This window comes from Musa acuminata, chromosome BXJ2-5 (genome assembly GCF_036884655.1).
Source record: "Musa acuminata AAA Group cultivar baxijiao chromosome BXJ2-5, Cavendish_Baxijiao_AAA, whole genome shotgun sequence".
Lineage (NCBI taxonomy): Eukaryota > Viridiplantae > Streptophyta > Magnoliopsida > Zingiberales > Musaceae > Musa > Musa acuminata.
The window spans coordinates 10,033,854-10,059,209 of record NC_088342.1 but is presented as its reverse complement, the minus strand read 5'-3'; the positions used below and the strand labels follow the sequence as shown (position 1 = coordinate 10,059,209).

Genomic DNA, 25,356 nt, shown 5'->3' with positions numbered 1-25,356 from the left:
GTTGTGGTGCTTCATCCCTGCTTGTTGTATTCTTATTTGCTGCTATAAAGGAATTATACTCGACAGTGGGGATATATGTATAAATAGAGAGCGAGGAAGAAAGAGAGAGAGAGAGAGAGAGAGAGAGAGAGAGAGGAACAGATGAGTGGAAGTTTTGTGACACATGACATGTTCCAATATGACGGATGATCGGGCAATGAGAGATCGAAACGTGGAGGCTGTGGTCCAATCAGAAGGTCATCAGTGGTGTGGTCAACTCACGCTCATGTAGAAAGCTTAGTCAACCATGGACCTCCTCTTTGCCACAAGACGACACCCTTCAAGTGGATCCTGTATGGTTGTCACTTCAAACATCTGTTGGTCACGCACGTCGGCTGCCAATGGAGTCGAAGACTTTGTACTAAGCCACGACGTCCAAAGTACGCACCTTTAGCGTTTTGTTGGCTGGTTTATCACTTCAAAGTGGCCTGTGATCTGATGCAACCTATATAATAAGTTGACCCACACGACAAAGCATTGTTTACCGTTGACCGTTGACACACCTCTCATTTACAGCTGCAAATCCAACTCAGGGAGGATTTATCTCATCATTTTGACACAGCAACGGATTGCTTGTCAATACAACGATCAAAGTATGAGATTTATCTATCGTCTATCCTCTATCCTCTATCGTCTTCGACGAATAGATTCACACGAAGTTAATGTAACATTTTCGATTAATTTTACATTATAAATGAATAATACTAAAATATATAAATGTCTGATGGGTAACAGTCAATATCCTTAGCGATTCGAACAATAAGCCATCTCAAACTTTCAGCGATACTGTCGTCTAATTTAATCTACTTCAGCTTATAATTCACTCACCATCACTGCCTTCTTCACGGTGGTTCGCTCAGGAGCAAAAGGTACAGTAATGAAATCCCATCTCACCGTTGGATATGGCGACGCAACCCAAACCTCCACGTAAATGAACTCCTCGTTAGCTCAACGTCACCTTTAACTCCTCGGGTCGCAGGATACGTGACAGCTGGTTCGGTGCAACCGAAGCCTACATCAGACACCGTTCTCCCGCTTTTATTCTGTCGTTGTTTTCTCTTTTTAATATTTATCTCCTAATAGTCGAACATTTGGAAAAAGAAAGCTATTAAAAATCATTTTTTTTATTATTGGAATAATAAGTTATATATATATATATAATATATTTGAATTTGGCCGGTGACTTTATAATAATAATAATAATATTATTATTATTATTATGATTTCGATCATGTTTTTATCCCGTTTGCTCGCGTCTTTTCCTTCCTTTCCTATCATTTCCCGTTTCCCTCCGCCTTCAACCCCGCTGTCTCTCTCTCTCTCTCTCTCACACACACACACACACACATATACACGCGCACACAAGAAAATTCTAGGGTTTCAATTCTCTCTTTCCTAAACTCGCCTCCATCCCCAAGATTTCTGTAGCTTTCCGGAGGAAAGCCGGCTGGGGTTCGGAGAGATGGATTGCTTCTCCTTCGTCTTGCGGATCGCCATGCGTCGCTGGGCCACGGTACTCGTCGAATAGGCCGCGCCGCTCGGCTCCACCGATCGGTGGCAGGGTTTTGCAAGGTGGCCATCGGGGTAGAGGTCTACCATCCGGGGGGCGATGACGACGGCCCGGTTGGGGAAAGGCTGAGTTATCGGGCTTTGAATCGATGGCATTGGGAGATCTGATGCCGTCCAGGTTGTCTGGGTCTTCGGCGTCCGTTTCGAACCATTTGGATGGCTTGTCCGGCGGGGAGGACGGGGCCGGGGCCGGGGCCGGGGATGCGGCCTCGCAGAGGACCGAGCCTGAGGTGGCGGCCCCGGCAGGGGCTAACCTGGGCGTGAGGGCGTCTGGGGCGACGGCTACTGGCATGGCTTACTTGCCCCACACGGTCGTGCTATCCGATTTCCGGCATGAGGGCTTCGAGGATTGTGCGGCGGTGGGGCCGTCCGACAATGGTTTGGTGTCTAAGTGGCGGCCCAAGGATCGGGTAATTTGTTTCTGCAACTCCTTTTCAGTTTCCTTTTTCCAAATGCTATGAATTAGTAGCCTTTGGTGAAGAACAGGTGAAACCTGTGGTTTTTTTTTTGATAATCTGTGGCGCTATTGTCGAGCAAAGCAATTCTTGAAACAGGAGGGTTAGAAGTATGAAAGAAATGTTTGAAAGAGAAAGAGGAATGTAAACAATCTAATTGATGATTGGTTCTTGGCTGAATTCAGTTAGAGAACTTTACTTGCATTTATTGATATTCTGTGATGGAATGGGAACTTGAAACCTGCTGGAAGTGGCAATGTTCTGCATCAATTATTCGTCAAGAAATATTTTTCTGCTGAAAACTGATTGGGTTAGTTTTGATTTGTAATATCAGGTGATTAAATTTATGAGTCATTTGGTTGCAGAGATGATAGTTTATTTAGTGAAGGTTTCTTGTTTGTGAATGTGAGGGTAGTGAGGATATATGTTCCATTTATTTTCACGGCGCAATGATGTTTCCTTGACAGGGATCTATCACCTAGATTATCATAAGCAAGGTAATGTTTATTGTTCAGATCTGAAGCATGTTGTTGCAAGTCTAAGGAGAGAGAGAAGATATCAGAGGAACTTGCTTTTGTCTTTGCTCTTGTCTTCAGCCTTTTCTTCTGGCTAGTAGTTTGAGGTAATTGGTGCTATGTCATGCTTATGAAATGGTAGGATCCATAAAACAAGTTGAAATTATGAAAACATTAGGAGGCAATACATCTGTTTTGAGCAAAAGAGGCTGAGAGAAAAGAAACCCTTTTTTTTAGTAACAAAAGAGTAGAAAAGCATTTTGGATGCGAATTTTATGACTACAATGACATGTTAGGACAAAACTCTTTTCCATGTTTTTTATGGTGATTAGATTTAAGAGAAATTGGCACAATGAAGACTACAGGGAAACATAATAAATGCCCTTTTAAGGTCATCTTCCTTTGACTAAAGAGGCCATGGAGACCATGTCTTTTGATGTGAAAGAAAAATAATGAATTATATTCGTAACTGATGATGTTTTTTGTTTCACTACTGAGGAACTGCAGGTTGCTTTTGCCTAGATGCTAGTTTACACTAAATCTAGCAGCCGCTTTGCCCGGCATGCTATGACAATCGTAATGCATTAATTTATACTGTTTATAGGTGCCATATAAGTTGTCTATTGGCTCTTATACTGTCAGTTATCTTGTAGCTATATTTTGTGGTGATCGTCCTTGCATTAAAGTGGAAGAGCATGTACGTACCTGCAGTTGTAAATAACATGCCTTGCCATACATATTATTCACTGTCATCCTGATTTATCAGTTTATTCTATGTATCTGCAGTTGTAAATAGCATGCCTTGTTATGCATATTATTCACTTTTCATCATCATACTTCATCAGTTTATTTTAGCATGTAGTCTATTAAACAAAGTAATGCCTTAGTATTCTTGATTTCTTTCCTTTTTGTTATTTTTTAATCTATGTAACAAGGATTTCCGTGTCACGCACTGGACCCATGTCGGTCCCCGACCAAACCACTACATACTGGTCGCTATCGGTGCATCGACATGTACTGGTGTTTTGAAGAAGAAGAATGAGAAGAGGAAGGCACAATGGAGGAAGGAGGAGGAAGAAAACGGAGGAGAAAGGAAGAAGAGAAAGGAAGAAGAGGAGGCGGCGGAGGAAGACAGTGGAAGGGGAAGAAGGAGAGGAGGTGATGGAGGAAGATGAAGGAGGAGGAGGACGAGAAGTGGCCTACTCGGTAGGCGGCGGTGCGCCGTGGCGGTGTGTGGCTAGGTCGTGCGATGTGTCCTGCATGTGTGAGATGCAATTAAGGCAAAGACGGTGTGTGATGGCGCTGTAAGGCAAACACGATTACACAGATTTTTTTTTTCTTTTTTATATGGGCAGATTCGATTGCCCGAAATGGGGGCAGTCTGCCGAAGCATCATTCCTTCCTATGTACCCTATCTATGTTTTGTGTGTGTGTGTGTGTTTTTTTTTTGTATTTTTTCAATTCCTTCTCTTTGCATTTTCTTACTTCTCAAGCTATTCTTTTTTATGGGTAATCCATACTAGGTTTTAAGTTAACAACCACCAGGGTGATTAGCACTCTAGGTAACCTTGGGTTTCCTCCAAGTTATGTCTCAATCACAACCTCTTTCACCCTATAGCTATTAGAATTATGGTCCCTTGTGCCTGAGAATATGATGATTGATGAGTATAATTTAAAGCAAGGATTTTAATTTTGAATGATACCGCTTGTGCCGGTCCGCCAGCAGACCGGTACGCGGACCGCTCACTATCGGGCGATACCGTTGATCTAGCCTCGTATCGGACGATACGGGGATGTATCGAGCGGTAACGGCTGATTTCGACCATCGCTGCCCTCTACCAGGCAGTATCAGCCTGGCTGCAGCGAGGGAAGAAGAAGCGTCGAGGGAGAAGAGGGAAGATCGGGAGAACCTCGACGCTTTCTGATCCGCCGTTGCTCTCCCTTGACGATCTCGATCCATGAGGTAACAAAGAGGCGGCGGCTTGGCTTCTTCTTTGTCGCGTTCTTCGTTGAAGGATGGAGATGCCTGAGGCCTTCACCGCGTTCTTCGGAGATGTCTGCGGCCTTCGACGTCTTCGTCGAACGCCGCAAATGAGGAGAAGACCGCGTCTTCTCCTCATTTGAAGCGACGAGGAGAAGAGGAGGCAATGTCGCCGTGGCAGTGTACGCCTCCGTTTTCTTATTTTTTATATTTTATATTGTATACAGGGTGTACCGCTCGGTACTCCCGTACCTTACTGCATTGAGGAAAGCTTAAAACGCCGGTTTGGTGCGAAATTAAGAACCTTGATTTCAAGTCTTTGTATGGACACTATAAGTTCATTCTTGAATTAGGTAGACTCAAAGATTGGAGTTTGTGTAGAATTCCCAAGTTATTATATTCATATGCCAATCTCGCATGTTTTACAATCTAAATCTGCTAAATTTTAATGTTTCCAGTGAAATATTTGGTTCTTCATTACCTTTGAAGAGTATTTTGCAAAATCCAAATTATATAACTTTGTTGCTTCATCATAATTTTGTTAATGTACATTCAGCTTATGGTTTGTTTTCACCTGTTATCATAATGTACTAATATGGAGGACAAAAAAAAAAAGTTCATATGCCCTAAAACAATTCTTGAAAATAGTGGAACTTGTGACCTTGATTCACAAGATTGTAAAGTTATAAAAGGTAATGTGGTGAGTAGGGAGGATTGAGGAGGTGGTGGAAGGAGATAGTGGAAGTGTATGAGGAGAAAGATAAGGGAAGTAGCAAGAAAGGTAGAAGAGCTGATGGAAGTTAACTATAAGATAACCTTCCTTGGGCCCTTTTTTCTTCCCATTGGCTCAGTAGGTCATTTGTGCTTTTAGATAATCCTCATTTTCTATTGTGTCTCTTTCTCTTCTTTTACATACCTTAACAATCTGTTGGAACTTCAAAATTTTGCTTCATGTTGCGTGATCATAAAATGCAATCAGTAAGGCCCGTTTCTCGCTTGCGTGTTTTACTTTTGATGTTTTTGCATAAGTTGTACAAGTGCCATGGTGCAATATCAGTAGTGACAACAACCATGCACTAGTTTGCTTTGGTAACATAGCCTGTCTGATACCTCAGATTTAGTCCCATAATGGATATGGAAGACCAGTTTTAGGCTCATGAATTATGGATCTAGTTATCCAGCGGGATGGGTCGTGATAGCTTGGATATACCCTGAAGTAGTTTGCCTATCTTTAAAGGCTGCTGGAAATTAGCACAAGTTATTGTAGCTTATTTTGAAAAAGTGAAATTTTATGGGATTCAATTGGTTTAATAGACAATATTGGGATTTTGTTATTATAGACAATATAACTGCTAATTTTATTTTAGTTTTAACATTGATACAAAATAACAAGGTTGTCGTTGCTGATGGTTTGTAGATATCTGGGTTCACTACATTTGCCATGCCCTTAAACAGTGGTACTGCTTTCATTATTCATTTTCATGATGTAGTTTCTTGAGCAGACATTTTGCTGCGTGATCCTTAACAACTCGTGTAATATTTCTTGATGTGAATTTATTGAACGGTATTTTCTTTTTTTTATTGTTACTATTATATACCAATGTCAATTATTGGATGCATAAAATTAAACTTTCTTTTTCCTTTTTCTAGTTTATTTGTGTGATTCTTTACTGAAGTTTGCTTTGTGGATATGGCTGTATTTGTGGGAAATGATTACTATTTTGTACTCATGGTGCAAATTCTAATTTTCTTCTTTCGGTGGCTTTTATTTGTGTGTTTTAAGCATTTTAAGGTATTATAATATCTATTCGCACCTGAATGCAGTTTACATGGAGATTTAGGCTGCTAAATTTGATGCTAGTGGTCTCTTTGTGTGTTCACTACCATGATTTTTGAATGTAGTGATGATTGAATTTATTCTTTTTACTCTTTATTTTTTTTGAGATCCTATGGACATTTATATATTTACAAATATGCTTTTCCTTGCATTCCATTCAGTTTGAATTTTGATGTTAAATATACATATTATTTTCACTGCAGATGAAGACTGGGTGTGTTGCACTTGTGTTATGTTTAAATATTGGTGTTGATCCACCAGATGTTATAAAAATTTCTCCATGTGCCCGAATGGAGTGCTGGATGGGTAACTTGGGACTTGTTTCTTGTGTCAATCTCTTAGAATTCTGTTCATTTTAATTTTGATAATTCATTTGTTGATGTTTTGGCTGCCCTGATAATGGTTAATTTTGTTAAGATTTCTGTATTGAGTTTTTAATTTGAAGAGCTATCTATATCTGTTGTTTTCTTTCTCTAACTCTAATTTATTAAGTCATGTTTGATTCCTCTGTGCCGTTGTTGTTGCATTTGGTAGCCCATTGTGTATACACCTTTTGGTATGGATGATACTTAGTGTCTTATGTTTGTCATGTTTCAAGAGATCTCATATTTTGAAACTGGTATATGTACTTGTTTTGTAATAGTTGAGTTGCATGTAAATAGCAAGGATCAACTAAATCATTTTTTGAGATAGAAGGCATCTAAACCATTAATCTTCAGGAATTGCTATGTGCAATAATTTAATTTTGCTATTAGGTTGATGCAATGTTAACTTTTCTGCTTTAAAGCACATTACCTGAAACTCACAATAAAATAGTCGTGGCTCATTCTGTTGTAACTCGGGCAGTAACTATGGATATTGGAAAGATAACCTTATTTCTGAGAAGTAATTTTAAAGTGCTTGTTGAAGAAAATATTTGTCCTGTGGACTTGTATATTTAGTCCTTAATTTGGAAATATAAACCGTGCTTCTTGGACTAACATCATGTGATACTACAGCTGACACGTTTTATCTTAATTTGATAATTTCTTCCTTCTTCTTGTTTTGGTTGTTTAAAAGTTCTGGAACTTGTAAGTTGCTATAATATGATATCAATAGATGCTGACAGCTGACACATTTTATTTTGAGATCCTCTTTGTATTTTCTTTAACGAACTTTATGTTTGATAAGATTTAAGTTGTGAAATCTGAAAGGAAATTGTGGTTTATTATCATAAAACTAATTGCTGTTCCATGATAAGGGGGTTTTCTCCAATATGCATAAGCTAGCAACCAGCGTAGGGGTATTCTTTGTGTTCATAGTATATGAGTTGCTTTGACAACTGGCTAATGTGAAGATGAACACAACTTTTAATGCTCTTCATGGTTTTTCTGGATTGTTATGTTTGTAATTTCAGTAGTTTCACCAAAATAGGTAATTAATGTTTCTTTAATATATTCATATACAGTATCAGGAGATGTTCATAGGAAACCAATAGGTGCACTGGTTAGATAAAGTGAATGGATTACAAGTAGATGCATTAGGAGAGAAAAAATGATTTGACTGACTAGTGATATTTGTTGTCGTCGTCAGGAGCTTGTTCTTGTTGTTGTAAACTCAGAAAATATTTCATATCATGGACCAAATTAGATCTGCAATGATTGTGGATAATTTCGGTCTGGTTCACGTGAGTCATTTAGTTAAAGTTAAAAATTTTATCCTATAAACGAAAGCGAATGAGGATACTCAAAATTTGAGCTTCTAATAAGATTATGACTAGATATCGAAACTATATTTACTTATTATTGTCTTCTAGAAGAAGAGTGTCATTACAAGGGAAATCTCTTGGTCAATATGGCAACAGTTGATCTTTACACTGCAACAAGGTTGTTGATTCTTTTATGGTATAAGACCTATGTGTGGTATCCTCTGAGGCATCTGTAGTTTATCTTCTTATATAGGTTGCATTCTTCTGTTGAGTATGAAACTTCTATGCATGTTTAATTGTGACCTTATACTCAGTGTACAACTTACCATGTTTTACATTATTGTTGCAGATAGTAGTTAGTTGGTCTATTTGGCTCTGGCTAAATTTTTGTTACTTGTCCAATCATGCTCCTGACTTGCATTTGATTTTAGTTATACATACTTGAACATTGTCTTGTTGTTAACCAGATCCATATTCTATGGCTGCTCCAAAGGCACTTGAGACAATTGGAAAGGCATTGCAAGTACAGTATGAACGCTGGCAACCTCGGGTAGGCCTATTTTGACCTTTGGTGCTATTGTATTTCACATTAGATTTACTATTGGGATATATACTTTAATCGAATATCAGGCTCGTTATAAACTTCAACTGGATCCCACCGTGGAGGAAGTCAAGAAGCTTTGTAATACCTGTCGCAAATATGCTAGGTCAGAAAGAGTTCTATTTCATTATAATGGACATGGAGTACCGAAGCCTACATCTAATGGAGAAATCTGGGTTTTCAACAAGGTTTTCTCCATCATACTAGAATGGTGATTTATGCTGGATTTTTTTAAAAAAACTTTGTTTAGATGTCTAACTGTCATATTTCTTCCATTGAAAACAGAGTTACACACAATATATTCCATTGCCTATCAGTGAGCTTGATTCTTGGCTTAAATCTCCTTCAATATATGTTTTTGACTGCTCTGCGGCAGGGATGATCATCAGTGCCTTTTTAAAGGTTCACGATCGCATTAGACAGTCTTTATGTGTGCAATTTAAGAAGTTGTAGTGTTATGCTATATTTTAATGCTTTTTAATGCTGTATTTTGTACTTTCAGCGGCAAGATTCGAACTCTTCTGGTGCTTCTGTTTCCTCATTAAAAGACTGTATTCTGCTTGCTGCTTGTGAAGCTCATGAGACTCTTCCACAGAGTGCTGAATTTCCTGCTGATGTTTTCACATCATGCCTTACAACTCCAATTAAAATGGCATTGCGATGGTCAGTTATTTTTAACTGTATGTACTTTTCTCTAACTGACATGTCTGTTTTCTTGAGGAATATATGAACTTTTGCTCATGTGTTCTAGTTGTATTGCAACTTCCATGCAGACAAATTCTTTTCACTAAAATAAAAATTAGGGTGTAACTGGTCTCTAAAGTGGATGTAGGTACTTGATTGCTTTGTTTAGTGTCATTTCATTAGCTTAGGCCATCCTTGTCAGAGTTTTGAATGGTTGACAAATAATTAAAATCAATTTCCAAGTTGGGGATGCAAGTAGACTGGAAAATGGATGTAGGTAAAGCATTGTGATTTTCATTTCACTAGCACATGCCTATCCAAGTTAAGGTGGACTTTGAGCCTTGTCCTCTAAAATGGGATAAAAATGATGGAAATGTTGAGTGTGATATCATATACTTGTCTATTTCAGTGTTTGATTGAATTTATCTTGTCTGATTTCATTGGCTGGTGCGTCAGAAAATAGAAGCCAGCTTGAGTTCTAATTGGTTTGTGTTGGTTGGCCTGATTTGTTTGGTGAAATTCTTTCCATTAGCTGTTCTAGGCACACATCTTGTTCTCCTTTTATGTCTGTCTTTGAGTGATTGCTACAAGATATTAACTTCATCTGTTTTGTTTGTTTCACTTGTGATATGTTATTTCATCTATAATTTTTTTTTTTCCTAACATGCTCCTGTGCTTTATGGATTTGTGAAGCATGATTTTGTTGCATATATGGCTTGGCATAACAAAAAGAACTTGCATATTATGTAAACATCTGTAACTTATGGTGACTTGTAGTTTTTTTTGGAGTGTTTAACATTCATCTTCTTTACTGCTCAGGTTTTGTTCTCGCTCTTTATTTCACGGATCTCTTACCCATTCTCTTATTGACCAAATTCCTGGCCGTCAAAATGACCGAAAGACACTTCTGGGAGAGCTGAACTGGATTTTCATTGCTGTTACTGATACGATTGCATGGAATGTCCTACCTCATGGTACTGTCGATAATGGTTTTTGTTTTTTAAGGTTGATATATTTTTTGAGCATTGAATTCCAGAATATTTTGGTAATTAGAATCCAGTGCTAAAATAAAGGATGATGCACAAAGTTATTAAATGTCATTGTGCAGACCTTTTTCAGAGTCTGTTTAGGCAAGATCTGTTAGTTGCTAGTCTCTTTCGCAATTTTCTACTCGCTGAGCGAATAATGCGAGCTGCAAACTGTTCCCCAGTTTCTTATCCATTGTTGCCACCAACTCATCAGCATCATATGTGGTAACCATGTGGATGAAAATTTCTATCTCGTTTCTTATCTTTTGTGTCATCTTATACCTTTTATGACGCCGTGTTTTAGCATGAGTATTGACTTCTTGTAGGGATGCATGGGACATGGCTGCTGAGATTTGCTTGTCTAAGCTTCCACAGCTGATTGCTGATCCAAATGCTGAATTTCAGGTTTCATTTTGTTATTTTTTAAATTATTTACATTGACATTAAGTTTTTCTTTGTGGTAGCATCTTGATCAGTGTTACAGAGGCAGCTAGATTATTCATTGTATGCTGAGCTGCCTTTTTCTTTTTTCCCCTTTGTTATGCTGGATTGATATTTTGACTTGTTTGAATCAGCCAAGCCCTTTTTTCACCGAGCAACTGACAGCTTTTGAGGTGTGGCTGGATCATGGTTCCGAACATAAGAAGCCACCAGAGCAATTGCCAATTGTTCTTCAGGTATATGCAATCACAATAAAAGAGTACCTCTTGATTTTGTTTCATTGCTTCTTTTATCTTTTCATATGCTTTGCTGCTTTCTGATGCTGAGTTTAGCTTGCTTTGTACGGTGGGTACTCAACCAAGTACCCACCTTTGTAGTGGTTTCTAGCTTTGTAGAGAGAGTTGGTTATATCTCTGAAGAGAGATACTTGGATTATGCCCACAATATTGCCTCTAATTAAAATGCAGGAAGTGATCCATTTGGCTGTCCCAAAATAGTATATGACAGTTGCTTGTTTTAATTAAACCTTTATTTCTTACGTACATAATCATTTTATGATTGGAGTCCTGGAAGTTCTCTTATTTTACTATCATTCTATGTTCTTGCTTGTCATATGACTGACGATGTGAACCTTGATTACGAAATCACTAAAATGGATTGACATTGCTGTATGGACTACAAAGTAAATTTAGATGAGTCTGTTGTAGTTCAGTGTAGTTTGTTTGCTGTTTCTACTATCCCTAAGATGTTTCAGTTCTATATGTTTGTACAATTTCCTGTTTCTCTTTAGTTTGTTGCTTTTCCGTTTGTTGTTGAATTCCTTCTTTTATCTCTTTTTTTCCAGGTTTTACTAAGTCAATCTCATCGATTCCGAGCACTAGTACTCTTAGGAAGATTCCTTGATATGGGAGCTTGGGCTGTGGATCTGGTTTGTTATTGCTGATTTCTTGTCTTTGTTCCATCTTTTGCACATGTGAATGCATTTAAATACTTTTTTTGGGATGTACATGCTTCAACTGAATACCTTTGATCTTTCAGGCTCTATCTGTTGGGATCTTTCCATATGTTTTAAAACTTTTACAAACTACTGCAATGGAATTGCGTCAAATTCTTGTGTTCATTTGGACCAAGATTCTTGCTCTTGATAAGGTATATCTTTGGTTGGGTCGGCCACTAGTTGTTTCTGCCTCTTTTTATGTACTTGGAATTTTATTGATGATTGTTGAGTGGTTTGGACTTAATAAAATGTGGAGAAAATAAATGCACCTTTTCTTGTTAATTTAATATTTATGGCATCAAATGCTGTAGGACAAATGACTAATTTATAGTTTTTTCCCTGCAATATCAGTCTTGTCAAGTAGATCTTGTGAAAGATGGAGGCCATGCATATTTTATCAGATTTCTTGATAGCATGGATGCCTATCCGGAGCAGCGAGCAATGGCTGCTTTTGTTTTGGCAGTTGTTGTGGATGGACATCGGCGGGGACAAGAAGCATGTATTCAAGCAAATCTGATACATGTTTGTTTGAAACATTTGCAACTTGCTAATCCATGTGATGGACAAACCGAACCTTTACTTCTTCAGTGGCTTTGTCTTTGCCTGGGAAAACTGTGGGAGGATTTTCCAGAAGCGCAAATTATAGGTATGCAAGCAGATGGACCAGCAACAATTGCACCTTTATTGTCAGAGCCACAGCCCGAGGTAAGAATTCTTTACATGTTTGTAATCAATATTTTAGTCTGCCAATATCATTTTATGTATTTTAACGTATGTTTGTCAGGTCAGAGCTGCAGCTGCTTTTGCATTGGGCACCCTTATTGACGTTGGATCTGTCTCATTTGGTGATGGACATGGAGGTGGTGAGGACTTTGATGATGATGAAAAAATAAAATCTGAGCTGAATATTGTTAGAAATCTTCTACAAGCTGCTGGGGATGGGAGTCCCTTGGTTAGGGCTGAGGTCGCTGTAGGTATGTGCAACAATTCAAATTTTCTTAGTGTGTACATGAAAGTCTAATATGCTCCCCTGAGGCCTCTCTTTTTTTTTTTGTACTTGTAAAAAAGGGTCTATTTCAAATGTGCTCCTTGAGACCTCTCTCTTTTTTCGTGTTCTTGTTAAAAAATAGTTTATCCTTGAATTGTATTTTGTATTTTATCTTTTGTTGACCCAGTTTTTTTTTTTGCTCTTATCCTTTGGCTTTTTAAAAGATGGTTTTGCATTTTTTCGGTAGCAAATGAACTATTTGACTTTGATGAATACTTTGTTTTTAATTTGATTTGTAAAACAATATTCACATAATTGTTTGGCAGCTCTTGCCCGCTTTGCCTTTGGTCATAACAAGCATCTGAAGTCAATTGCTGCTGAATACCTGAAGCCTCAGTCTAACTCCCTTCTGAGCTCCTTGCCATCTTTGGCTAATGTTAATAATTTTAGTGGCTATTGTCCCAGTCAACTGATGCAGGTAGGAAGCACCATTTCCTCACGTATTGGTCCTGTATTGAGAAGTAGTAGTGACAGCACTGCTGCTGGTCGAGATGGTAGGATATCGACAAGTAGTCCCATTGCATCAACTGGTATGATGCATGGTTCTCCACAATCTGATGATTCTTCTCATCATTCTGACTCTGGTATATTGATAAAAGAAACTACTACTAATGGGATCATCAATTGCTCTAGATCAAGAACTCTTGACAGTGCTCTATATTCTCAGTTTATTTTGGCCATGTGTAACATCGCAAAGGATCCATCTCCTCGTGTTGCAAACCTTGGCCGAAGAACACTCTCTATAATTGGTATTGAACTAGTGGTTGCAAGAACTGCAAGGTATGGTGGTGGGGGTATACACCAAGGAGATTCTTCAGCTCCATCTCAGTACTCTAATCTTTCTGGATTGGCTCGCTCATCTTCATGGTTTGACTTTAATGCCGGTAATTTTTATTCTCATTGTTCGAGTTTTAATTGGTAGCACTCTATAATTGGTATTGAACTTTGCAGTTTTCACTATATAATGATTAATTGATGCAGGTCATTTATCAATGACATTCCGGACACCTCCTGTTAGCCCTCCTAAGCAAAATTATCTGACAGGATTGCGCCGAGTGTGCTCTTTAGAGTTCAGGCCACACCAACTAAATTCTCCAGATACTGGATTAGCTGATCCACTTATAGGGGCTGTTGGATCTTCTGAGAGTTCTGAACGTAGCTTACTTCCACAGTCAATTGTTTACAATTGGAGTTGTGTTCATTTTTCAAGGCCACTTCTTGCTGGCACTGATGACGGTGAAGAAACTGTTGCTAGGAGAGAAGAAAGAGAGAGAATGGCTTTGGATGGTATAGCCAAATGTCAACACTCTTGTGAGTAGGCTGATATGTTCAATTTCTGTTTGTTGTATTGTCTTAAAAGTTAAAATGATGTTTGATCATGTTTCTTTCTGGGCATGTTTGACTTTTCTACTGTATACTTGATCCAGCTAATTGTAAACTTGGTAATCAAATTGCTAGCTGGGATACCAAGTATGAAACAGGCACGAAGGCTGCATTGCTCTTGCCTTTTTCTCCTTTTGTGGTCGCTGCTGATGAGAAAGAACAAATCAGGTAATTCGGGTGGTGAACTCTTTTCTCCTTCTATTATTCTCTTTGGCTTTAACATTATAATAGTTTTTGGACTGTATTGTTCTATAGCAAAATTTCATGTTGCAGTATGTCTCTTGAAACTGCCTTGTTAGATTATAGACATGCATCAAGTAAGCTTGGTCTGATTTGATCGATGACCTTCATGGTTATGTTGTTGCTTGTTGACAGTTAGTAGTTATGTTGCTGAACTAATTAGACTGTCCATGAAAATTTTGCTTATTCTGAAAAAGATTTCGCCTCTTGTTTGTATGTCACATTATCATACTCTTAATGTTTTAAGTACTCATTGTAATCATTTGGTTATTAGCAAGGATACAGGTGACGATAACATAATATTTTATTACAGATTGTTGATTTTATCTATTCATTGGATCTGAGAAATTTTGTCTTGTTAGAATGTCTCTTTTAAAGAACTAGATTGTGATTGGTGTAGATCACTAGCTTTTGAACTCTCTTCTTTTTGGTTTTGGGAGGAAGATGAGGGCATAAGTTCAGTCATCTTGTCCCAAAATCTAAAATTTGAATCTCAGTAGCGTATTAACACAAAAACGGAGAATGGAAGATAACAAAGTCTTTTAAAGCCTTGTATCTTTGGAAGTCTTAGGCTTGGACATTCACTTGCACAGAAAAGAGAGAAGATGATTAAGGGCAAATAGGAGGGAGAAGAAAGAAAAGAAGGAAAGATCACTTTCCCTTGTTTGGATTAATAGAAGAAAAGTATCATTTAAAGTCTGTTGTTATATTTCTGAACCGTTGGGGAAAAAAAAAGGGACTAGAACCAAATGAAAGAGTGGCTCTCACCACATTATCACAATTGTTTTTGAAGTGTTAGGTGAAGTGTCAAGTGTTTTACTTTCTTCCTCGTATGTAGACTTAGAGTGAAGTGAGTTTTTTTGTATGACATGAGATTAATTTGATATGCATGTTACTGAAGGATCATTTAGAAATCTCTTGTCATATCCTTACACCTTTGGGCGAAAGAAAAAGGGGTCTGGAACCAAATGACAGAGAGGTCCACAGCATATGGCATCACAAATGTTCTTAAAGTGATAGGTGATGTGTCAAACTGTCAATTATTTTACTTCTACAGAGACCTAGTATTAAGCGAGTTTTCTTTGTATGACTCGTGATTAATTTTAGATGCATGTTACCGAAGGTGATTCCAGTCGTGTGGGAACTGAATCAAGGTGGCATTCTTAAGTCAAACCCAGTTCAAACAGATCAGAATTGGAGTTTGAAACCAAACATATCTACCTGATAAAGTTAATAGTTAATACCTCTCCACTTGTTAAAATTATTGTGGTCAGACATGAGAAATCAACATTCTCTTCACTTTCTCTTGTATCCTCCCCATTTCTCTTCATTGAAATCGGCTACTACAGGCAATGAAAATAAAGTGAAAAATGGTAAAGGGCACCAGATCCAATAAATGTTCACCATGGTTAAGGAGCATGTGACCCTGGAGAGAGATGGAAGGGCTGCATTTATGGATTTTTGATATCCTTGGTCTGACTTTTTGCCAGACACATGCACCATTGTTTGAACCTCTGATGTGCTGACCTGCCAAGCAATGGAAAAATACTGCTGCTAATGATCCCAGCAGGTTCTCCTATGCTAAAGTCAGTGTCTTACCAATGTGGGGATGTTGAGAACTCAGAAGTTCAAAGAGTGAGTTGGCCTCCCCATTTCTTGTATGTGTCCTGTTTTTTATATTGGTCAAACAATCACTTATGTGCATTTGTAACCATGGATGGCAATAAATTAAATCCAACTAAAGGGGTTTTTCTGCCAAATCTGTGTTGATTGATCACATTAGTAGTTGTTGATAGTTATAGAAAGATCAGTCATCTGGTTAATAAATAAATGACTGATTTTTCCGGGACAGAAACTGTTGCTTGTCATTTCCCTCCGTGTGACCTGTCATAGGTTTATCAGAGGGGCCCATATATAATATCCCAATCACATATATAGTTACATAAAATTATATATAATTATGTGTTATCTTCTAGTATTTTCCTATTATTATTATTTGATAATTTTCTCCTTTTGTTTTCATTTTATTTTAATGGATTTTGATTCCATCAATTCAATCCAGCCCATAGGATCACACTGCCATGGGGCAATCCCGATCCCAACTTTGATTTTGCAAACTATGAAGTTGATCCTTTCTCAATATTTATTTATTTTTTTAATGTTTTTAAATACAAGAGGATGTGTTTAAAAATATGTTGTTTCCCACCACCCTCCTGGAGTCTTTTAGAAAGTCATGGTGTTTTCCTTTACATAAATTATTTGTAGGAAGGTATATAAATGTTTTTCTTTTTAGTGCTCTTTATTAATGATTTTAACTTTTAAGTACTATTAAAATCATGGTATATAGCTTGTTATATATGCTTTGATGAGTTTACAGCTTTCTGTATGTGGCTTTCCTTGCATTACTCAGTATATATGTTGATGTGGTAGGGCTTTAATATTGGGTCATGGCTTTCCTGTGTGTGTATGTGCGTCGCTTTCCTTGCATTACTCAATGGATCTGTTGATGTGGTAGGTTTTTACTATTGGGTAGTGTTATTGTATTTCGAGCTTGGTATTAAGAGTTACATGGCCTTTTAAGTGTTTAAAATTTGAGGTTCCTGTTTTAACACTTTTTGTGATGCAATTGATCAATAATTTATTGATCAATTATGTTGATTCACAGGGTATGGAATTATGAAGAAGCTACTCTTTTGAACTGTTTTGATAATCGTGAGTCATCTGATAGAGGAATATCTAAACTGTGTCTTGTGAATGAGCTTGATGACAGTTTGCTTCTAGTTGCTTCTAGTAAGCCACCTTTCTTATATTATTAAGCAACACCTGTAGCAGTAGAACGCCTCTTGGTATAAAACTTTGGTTGGAATAATCATGTGTAATGTAGGTGATGGAAATGTTTGCTTTTGGAAAAATTACACCATGAAGGGGAAGCAGAAACTTGTGACTGCATTTTCTGCCATGCAAGGTCATCGGGCTGCTGTTCGTGGCACAAATGTAGTTGTGGACTGGCAGCAGCAATCTGGTTATTTGGTACGATATTTTCCAAATATAAATTGCCTTATGTATCTGGTGACTTATCATGAATGTGGTTCTGACTGAGCATCATCTTTGACTTAGTATGCTTCGGGTGAGATATCATCAATCCTGGTTTGGGATATGGATAAAGAGCAACTTGTCAGCTCTATTCCATCATCATCTGACAGTAGCATATCAGCACTGGTGAGGCTTGTCTTGCTCATTCTTTTCTGTAGGGACTATTTTTTTGTTAGCATAGACTGCATAGTCATGTGTAGCTTAGTTCATATGAAATCCCAGCCTTTATATGCTTTTCTTTTAAAGAGTCCTTCATGAGCCATTTAGTTTTACCACCTATTTGTCTTTTTTCTGCACCTTCAATTCTTCAACATCGATGTCTCAGTATTTAATTATTTTGGAATTCTTTGCTTAACATGGTTAAGAACTTAAGATTATGCATGGCCAGTAGTGGGTCTGGTTGGGAATGTGTTTCTGTTTGTTTTGACCTGCTGGCATGATACTTGTATTGGAGGCATCTCACTAATCTAAGAGATCCACTTAGATTGGATAGCAGTAGATTCCTTCTAGTCAAATAGAAGGTCTTTTACCAGTTGGGTCAGGATTTGCAGCTGCCTGCCCATACCCAGGAATTTGAATTTCATGCCACACAATGTAATTGGGAGATCTTGGGTCATCTTTATTTATCGGGGTAAGGCTGATCATAGTGAACGTCAGACTGCATTGGCGAGAGCCTCATGCACCAAGGTGCCATGGCTTCATATTTGGGTTTCTAACTCTCTAATATTTCCACTGTCAAGGTTTTCTTGGTAATCATTATAGGAACTAGAGAATCTCAACTAGAGAGCGAGTTTGGTTATGCATGACCACAAATCTGGAATCTTTGCCTGGAATATTCTTTCGTCCCTAGGATTCAAATCTGCCAACTGAACTTGACATTAAGTGTCCAATGCATTGATTTTTTCCTTTAGAAGTCATGTTATAGTCTTGTACTATGTGCAAGTGGTAGATGTGGAATTTTTAAGCATTTTTTAATGGAATTGTTGGTCTCCTTTACTTTGTTTATTAAATTGTTAAAGCATTTTTTTGCTCAAATTATTTGGTAGCCTATTATAGAACTTAAGAGCTAGATTTGCTTAGTATGAGTTTGCCAGTATCCCAATTCTGATTGCTAGATTGGTCTCCCTTCATCTGGCATGAAGGTTTTGGATGGATCATTGGCTGCCAGTATTACCTATAATTTGTCTTTCTACTTGATGAGTACACCATATATTGTCTATCTCAACTGGGACATTCTGAGATTCTCTATTCTATTCCTGTGTAAAGGAATGAATTTCCTTGGTTTCCAATCTTAAGATGAGAGGACCATATAAATATTAAGCGGCTTATATGTTCTTCATGAACTATTTTGAATCATTAAATGCTGAGCTCAAACCTTGGGAGGATTGCAAATCATCAAGCAGCATATAACTGTGAGAGCAAATATTGACATGGATCTGTTATTATTGTATGTTTGATGGCCTACCACTAAAAACTGTTAAAATATGACTCATAGAATGGTTCATCTACTATATTAATTGCCAAGTGAGAGTTCCTAAATTACTTAGAATAGCCCTTGACCTTTAATATGTTTTTCTTCATTAGTTTCTTCATTATATTAATAACTAGCTACCCAGAATTGTACTAGTCCACTCAAATTAACAGCTGTTTTGGTTAAGCATCTTACTTTTCTTTTCTCCCCTTATATGAGTAACAATTTAATGCGCTGTGTTGTTTGCTCCTTTGACCTCTAAATTGTTCTGTCGTTCTTGTAGTCTTGAACATATGACTTCTGTAGCTTTATGTAAACATGGATCACTTTGGCCAATAGCTTTATGCGCAAAATTATTGTTTTCGGTTGTTGACTATGCTTTATTGAGCCATCTGCTTTGGCCAAAAACCAAGATATTTTTTAACAATTTATGAAAGCTGTACATGATATAATTTTTTTGTGAAATGGAGTGAGGCCTGCCTTAACCCTCAGTAAATGTTAAACTGACAAGGAAAATATATATGCTTTCTTGATTGGTCTATCTTAAAACATTTTTCATGAATTTACATTATTTTTAACAATAGGCCCTTGGGAATTTTTGTCTCATCACATTAGTTTTCTAGGTTTGCATACAACTACATTGATTTTGGTAAACAATGCTTTAGTTGGAGTAATGCCAGATGAAAGAGGATTTCTATGATAGTTTTTATTTCCTTTCAAGGGCTCAGGTGCCAACGTCAACACTGATGATTCTGTTTGGGTCACATTTCTTGGTTTAATATATTGTTGATCTCACCAAGAAGTAGATCGGCTGAATTTGGTGTGGGCTATACTACCCATCAAGCTCACCGTGCTTTTGTTTGGGGCACATTTCTTGGTTTAATATCTCGTTGGTCTAAATAGGAAGTAAGATCAGCTGATTTTGGTATGGGCTATACTACCCATCAAGCTCACCGTACTGAACTTATTGTGTGGTAAGCCAGCCAATACTGATGGTAACCCTATTGTCTTGTACCAATATCCCGATAGGTGTCACTCAATTTTTTCTTTTCTTTTTTTCCCTTCTCTCTCTTCTATTCCATCTCTCTCTCCCCCCTCCCCACCTCCTCTTCCTGACTGAATCATTGCCATCTCCATGTTACACCTATATCCTCCCTCTTTGCTTTCCCCTTCTCCCGTGCCTCTGCTTTCTCCTCTGCTATTGCCTCATCCTTCTTCCCTCTTTTGTCTCTCTCTCGGGCCTATTGACCCATATAGGCCTATACGGGGACATACTAATACACAATATGTCTAACCATACTAATCTATTCAAGGACTAATATCGATACTAACCTGAGATTTGAATCCTTATTGTATATTATTTGGTAAATTTCTGGATGATCTTTGTTGACATATGAACAAGGTAATGTATGATAATTTAATGAATCTTTCACTTATTTGATGGAATGCTAAGAGTAGGGGTTTAAATAGGCACCTGGGTGCTCGCTTAGGTGCTCTGGTGAGGGAAGGTGAGGCCCGAGCGCCTCACAGATTCGCCAAGTGACACGCTTTAGTGAAGCGTAGCTTGGGCGCTTGCTTGAACCCAAGCGTCGGGCGCCTCGGGCGAGCGCCTAACTGAAACAATGCAAGCGAACCAGACTGTTAAGTCTGGTTCGGTTAAATAGTAGCTAGTTGGTTCGATTGAGCCAACTAAGCTACATAATGTTACTATACTTGCAAAACCCACCCCTCACCCCCCCGTGTGACCTCGAGCCATAAACCCTAGCACAATCGTTGCCTCTACCGTTGACGCTTCCTCTGTTGTAACCTCCGCCATCGACGCACAGGACCGATGCTTCCTCTATCGTCAACGGACGAGTCCGAAGGTCTAGCTTTCATGCGTAGTTCCCTCCGTCGCTGCTGCTTCTGTGTGCCGCTCCTTCCACCGTCGAGGGAGAGGACCACCGATGGACATATCTGAAGCCTCCTCTGCCCACGACGCCATTGTCTGCAGCTTCCATCGCTAACGCTGTCACTATCGCCATCCGAAGCTTTCTCCGTCATTGCTACTGTCATTCGCAGCTTCCTCCGTCATCGCTACTGTCGTCCGAGGCTTTCTCCGTCGCTGCTACTGTTGTACGAGGTTTTCTCCGCTGCTACTATCGTCCGAAATAGATTAATTAGAGGTCTCCTGGCCACCTGCACCATTTATTATTTTTTTGGAAATTTGTTTGTATTTGTAAGATCTCAGTTTCATGTTTGCTAACAGGGTGTTTAATCGTAACTTGCTAAAATTGTTTTGGCTAAATGAAATAAGATTCTTTCTGCCCTTGGCCTATCTCTTTCTTATAGACGACAATCGTATGTAAACTTGATTTCATCCTAGTCACTTGTGATCTTATTCAAGGATTTTATAAATGTTGTTTTATCGACACAAGTATGCATTAAGTTGAAAGGGAAAAAAGGGGGAACAATGAGAAGAGAGAGAGAGACAAGAGGGCTCCAATCAATTAATCTATTTCTCCACCACTACTATTGTCCGAAATAGATTAATTGACTGAAGCTTTCTTCAGTCAATTTAATGTCATATTTTTATTTATATAATCATATTTATCAATTGTATTATATATTTTTTATAGTTTAATATTTCAGAGTGTCTCGTTTCACGTGGTCTAGCGCCTAGTGCTTTTTAAATTACTAGGTGAGAGATAATCCTTCACAACTTATCAATGGATATAACCCTTTTGGTACGTATATTTTATCCATCACGCTTGGTATCTTCAATTACATTTTTCTCAGAAACTTCAAATACTACTGAAAGACATGTTGACATATTCAAATGCTTTTAAGAGAAGTCCTAATGTCCCAACCAGGGTTTGGCTATTTCTTTTAAGCAACATCTCTTATTGACCAATTCGTTAAATTCGTAGGCCAAGGTTTGGAATATCGTTCGGTGTAGTTCATCATGGATGGTATAAGTGTTTTCAAAAGGTGCTTGGGTGAAGTGAGGCGAGACTTGAATGCCTCATAGCACCTCTTGGCGAGGCGTTTCAATGAAGCGTCGCAAGGGCGACTTGAGCCCTTGTCCACCATTGCAGATTCATCCACTTCATCCGTTGCCCGTTTCCACCTTCCTCCACAGCCTTTCATCGATTACTTCTCCATCTCTCTTTCTCATTTTATAGCCTACCCTTTCGTTACTCACACATTTTAAGCACTAGAAGTATAGTGATAAATGGGGTTACATCAAAATGTTAAGGTTTTATTCCAAAAGTAATGAAAAGAAGAAAATAAAAGGGAGCTACCATGCTGTCTTTTATTTGCCTTTTTAGAACTTAAATTAGGAATTGTAACACTTAAGTGGTCTGAAGAAAAGGGAACATTTGAACAGCCATGTAGCTTACTTGGCTGGTATAAAAGAGGAAAGGCTGGGTAGGTGTTAGGTAGGTGTTGATACAAGAGATGTAATTTGGTACTTGTGATTCCAATTTGATGTGGCATTTTTATTTTTGTGATCATATTTAATTATTTATCAATGGTAATATATATTTAAAATTTTAATACTGAAAGCACCTCGTTTCGCTTGAGCGGGTGCCTAGGAAAGCGCCTAGTGCCTCGGGCGTTTTGGGACCTTGACGTATATCACTTTTAAAAATACTAGGTGGTATTTTCCAATCAGAAATACCGACAAGCAGATCAGGCTATATTGTATAGGGCTTGTATCGTCTGGTACATGCCCTATACCGGGCAGTAATTTTTCTATTTTTCAGTCCCTTTTTGTGCTTTTTATGAGACTCGGTACGTACCAACGTATCAACACATGGTATATTAGTATAGCTTGGATCTACTCTGGACGACTGCTATGGATCCAGTACCTGAAATTGAAACCTTGACACAAGCTATATATTATCAGTGAATAGATTTCTATATAAAATTCAGCAACTTCCTTAACTTCGATGCATTTAATTTGCTCTGGTCTACTATATTAGTTGGTGTAAACTGTGGAGTGTTATATTACTTTTTTAATTGCTTAGAGCTGTATGTACCACGTATTACCTTATACTCTAAAGTTAGTTTGCTTCGGCTTCGAAATACATGCAATGGTCACAAATCATGCCCTAATGTCTTATCAGCTTTATAGTTAATTATTCATTTATATTTTAAAAAGATATCTATGTAGTAAATTACAACAGAAAGGTTATAGGGTGGACTCAAAAAGGGCACACACTATTCATGCAAGTTTTTAGTTAATTATGGTGCTCTTGGAACCTTTTTGATAATCTGTACATGATAGATAGTATGATGGTTTCTCAGCAATTGCAGACTGTTGCTCCTAGTTGTTATTGTTACTCCTTTCTGTCATTAAAATATCACATTTGTAACATCACTATATTTTGAATTGCACCACTCTCCCCCATATTCCCTCATCTTTTTTTGCACCCAAATATTTTACTGACTAACAATCTATTTCTCCTTGTTTTTAGATTCTTTACCTTTTGAGTCATGAATCACTGCCACCATGTACATTATAACTATTATATTATATACTCAAGCTACTAATAGGTTACATCAAAAAGTATTAAATAATTCCAACATTCATGTTTCATGCTAATACATTTGTGATAGAGAAAACTAACGTAGTCACCTATAAATGCTAGTTCTATGTACCATATATGCCAGTATTGTAGGTTGTCAAGTGATGTAAATTTCCAGATTTGGGTTTGTTTTAGTTGTTTTTCTATAGAACTAGACTCAATTGTTCTATGTCCTTCTGCATTTGTTCCAACTATTGTTTGTTTGGCAATGTCTGAGTCTATTCTATCTTGCAGTCTGCTTCCCAAGTCCACTGGGGTCATTTAGCAGCTGGCTTTGTTGATGGTTCAGTAAGAATATTTGACATTCGCGCTCCTGAAATGTAAGAAGCACAAATACTCATGCATGACGACAGGCCTGGTTGCTTTTCTGCTATTAGATCATTTTGCATTTTTCAGCCAGTTACTCTTTAGACAACTTAATGTTTTACATGTATATGATGAGCCAAGGAAGGCATTCTTGTTTGCATGCACCGTCAGAGAATCCTTTGTGATTTCTTTTGATGGTATACTCTTGTCTGGTCTTGTAGGCCTGTTTGCACTGCTAGACCACATACCCAAAGGGTGGAAAGAGTTGTTGGGATTGGTTTTCAACCTGGAATTGATCCAACCAAGGTCAGAAAGTTTTCTATCTTGAACTTTGAAAATGATCCTTAAGTTATCTCAATCAATTAATATGGGTTAAATGCTTCAGTCCATGTTAATTTGTTCATGTGCAGATTGTCAGTGCATCTCAAGCTGGGGATATACAATTTTTGGATATAAGAAATCAAACTGAGCCATATCTCACTATCGATGCACATAGGGGCTCTCTTACTGCATTGGCAATTCATCGCCATGCTCCAATCATTGCAAGTGGCTCAGCCAAGCAGATAGTTAAGGTCTTCAGCCTAAGAGGAGAGCAACTAAGCATCATCAGATACTATCCTACATTTATGGCTCAGAGAATTGGTTCTGTTAGCTGCCTCACTTTCCATCCATACAAAGTACTCCTTGCTGCTGGTGCAGCCGATGCCTGTGTTTCCATTTATGCAGATGACAGCTACCAAGCAAGATAACCGTATGCTGTGGGTTTTCATTTAGAACATTTGACATCTAACCAAGGAACATGGATCTGGCAACCAGACGAACTGAGTGAGCTGATAACTGCAGCTATACTACAGATCATCAGATTTTGGGTACATAAACCTCTGGCCCTGCATGTGAAATTTGTATCTTACAGCGTTCATTAGCCTCCTCCTGAGAGGGTCACACCTCACCCGAATTCCTGCATCGCTGCTGGAGGCTCCCACAAATAATCATACCTAGGTAAAAAGATGTAAATAATTTCTTTATTTGAATGGTTCTCTTTTTTATTTATTTTCTTTTCCTTTGCTCAGTTTGTAAAAGTGCATAATTTTCATATGATAAATGAAGTACAGGTGGCTCTTGGGGCTGGGTTTGTGATATTGAAATTTCATGTCTTCATGCCACGTTCTGTTTGCTTCATTCAATTTTGCTATGTTTAAATAGGAAATTATTTTTTTGTCTAACGTTTTCTTGTATGTGTTATTTATATCTTTCGCCGATAAAACTGATAATATTTAAATAAATAAAATTAAATATTTTTTTTATAATTATTAAACTTTTAATATAATTTTTTTAAATCTAAAAATTGAAACGCTTAAAAGATCTAAAGGGTATTTACACTGTAATGAATTTTTGTGTAACGCTGTC

At 37.9% G+C, this 25,356-nt stretch overlaps 1 protein-coding gene across 2 annotated transcripts; it reads left to right on the top strand.

Annotated features, from left to right (window-relative positions):
* Nucleotides 1-1,495: 1,495 nt before the first annotated feature.
* LOC135612445 (regulatory-associated protein of TOR 1-like) lies at nucleotides 1,496-25,086 on the top strand. 2 transcript variants are annotated; one of them, XM_065108756.1, is made up of 24 exons: nucleotides 1,562-2,018; nucleotides 6,600-6,702; nucleotides 8,551-8,633; nucleotides 8,714-8,872; nucleotides 8,970-9,086; nucleotides 9,187-9,347; nucleotides 10,188-10,342; nucleotides 10,477-10,621; nucleotides 10,723-10,801; nucleotides 10,972-11,073; nucleotides 11,682-11,765; nucleotides 11,876-11,986; nucleotides 12,186-12,539; nucleotides 12,619-12,808; nucleotides 13,149-13,766; nucleotides 13,864-14,193; nucleotides 14,310-14,433; nucleotides 16,936-17,016; nucleotides 17,171-17,295; nucleotides 17,390-17,535; nucleotides 17,623-17,724; nucleotides 23,878-23,963; nucleotides 24,171-24,255; nucleotides 24,360-24,849. In XM_065108756.1, the coding sequence occupies exons 1-24, from the start codon at nucleotides 1,698-1,700 to the stop codon at nucleotides 24,696-24,698; spliced, it is 4,200 nt and encodes a 1,399-aa protein (XP_064964828.1). In that variant the 5' UTR covers nucleotides 1,562-1,697; the 3' UTR covers nucleotides 24,699-24,849. The 2 variants fall into 2 exon arrangements, with proteins under 2 accessions (XP_064964829.1, XP_064964828.1); XM_065108757.1 differs by lacking the exon at nucleotides 16,936-17,016 and having other exon boundaries at nucleotides 1,496-2,018; nucleotides 24,360-25,086.
* Nucleotides 25,087-25,356: the final 270 nt, after the last annotated feature.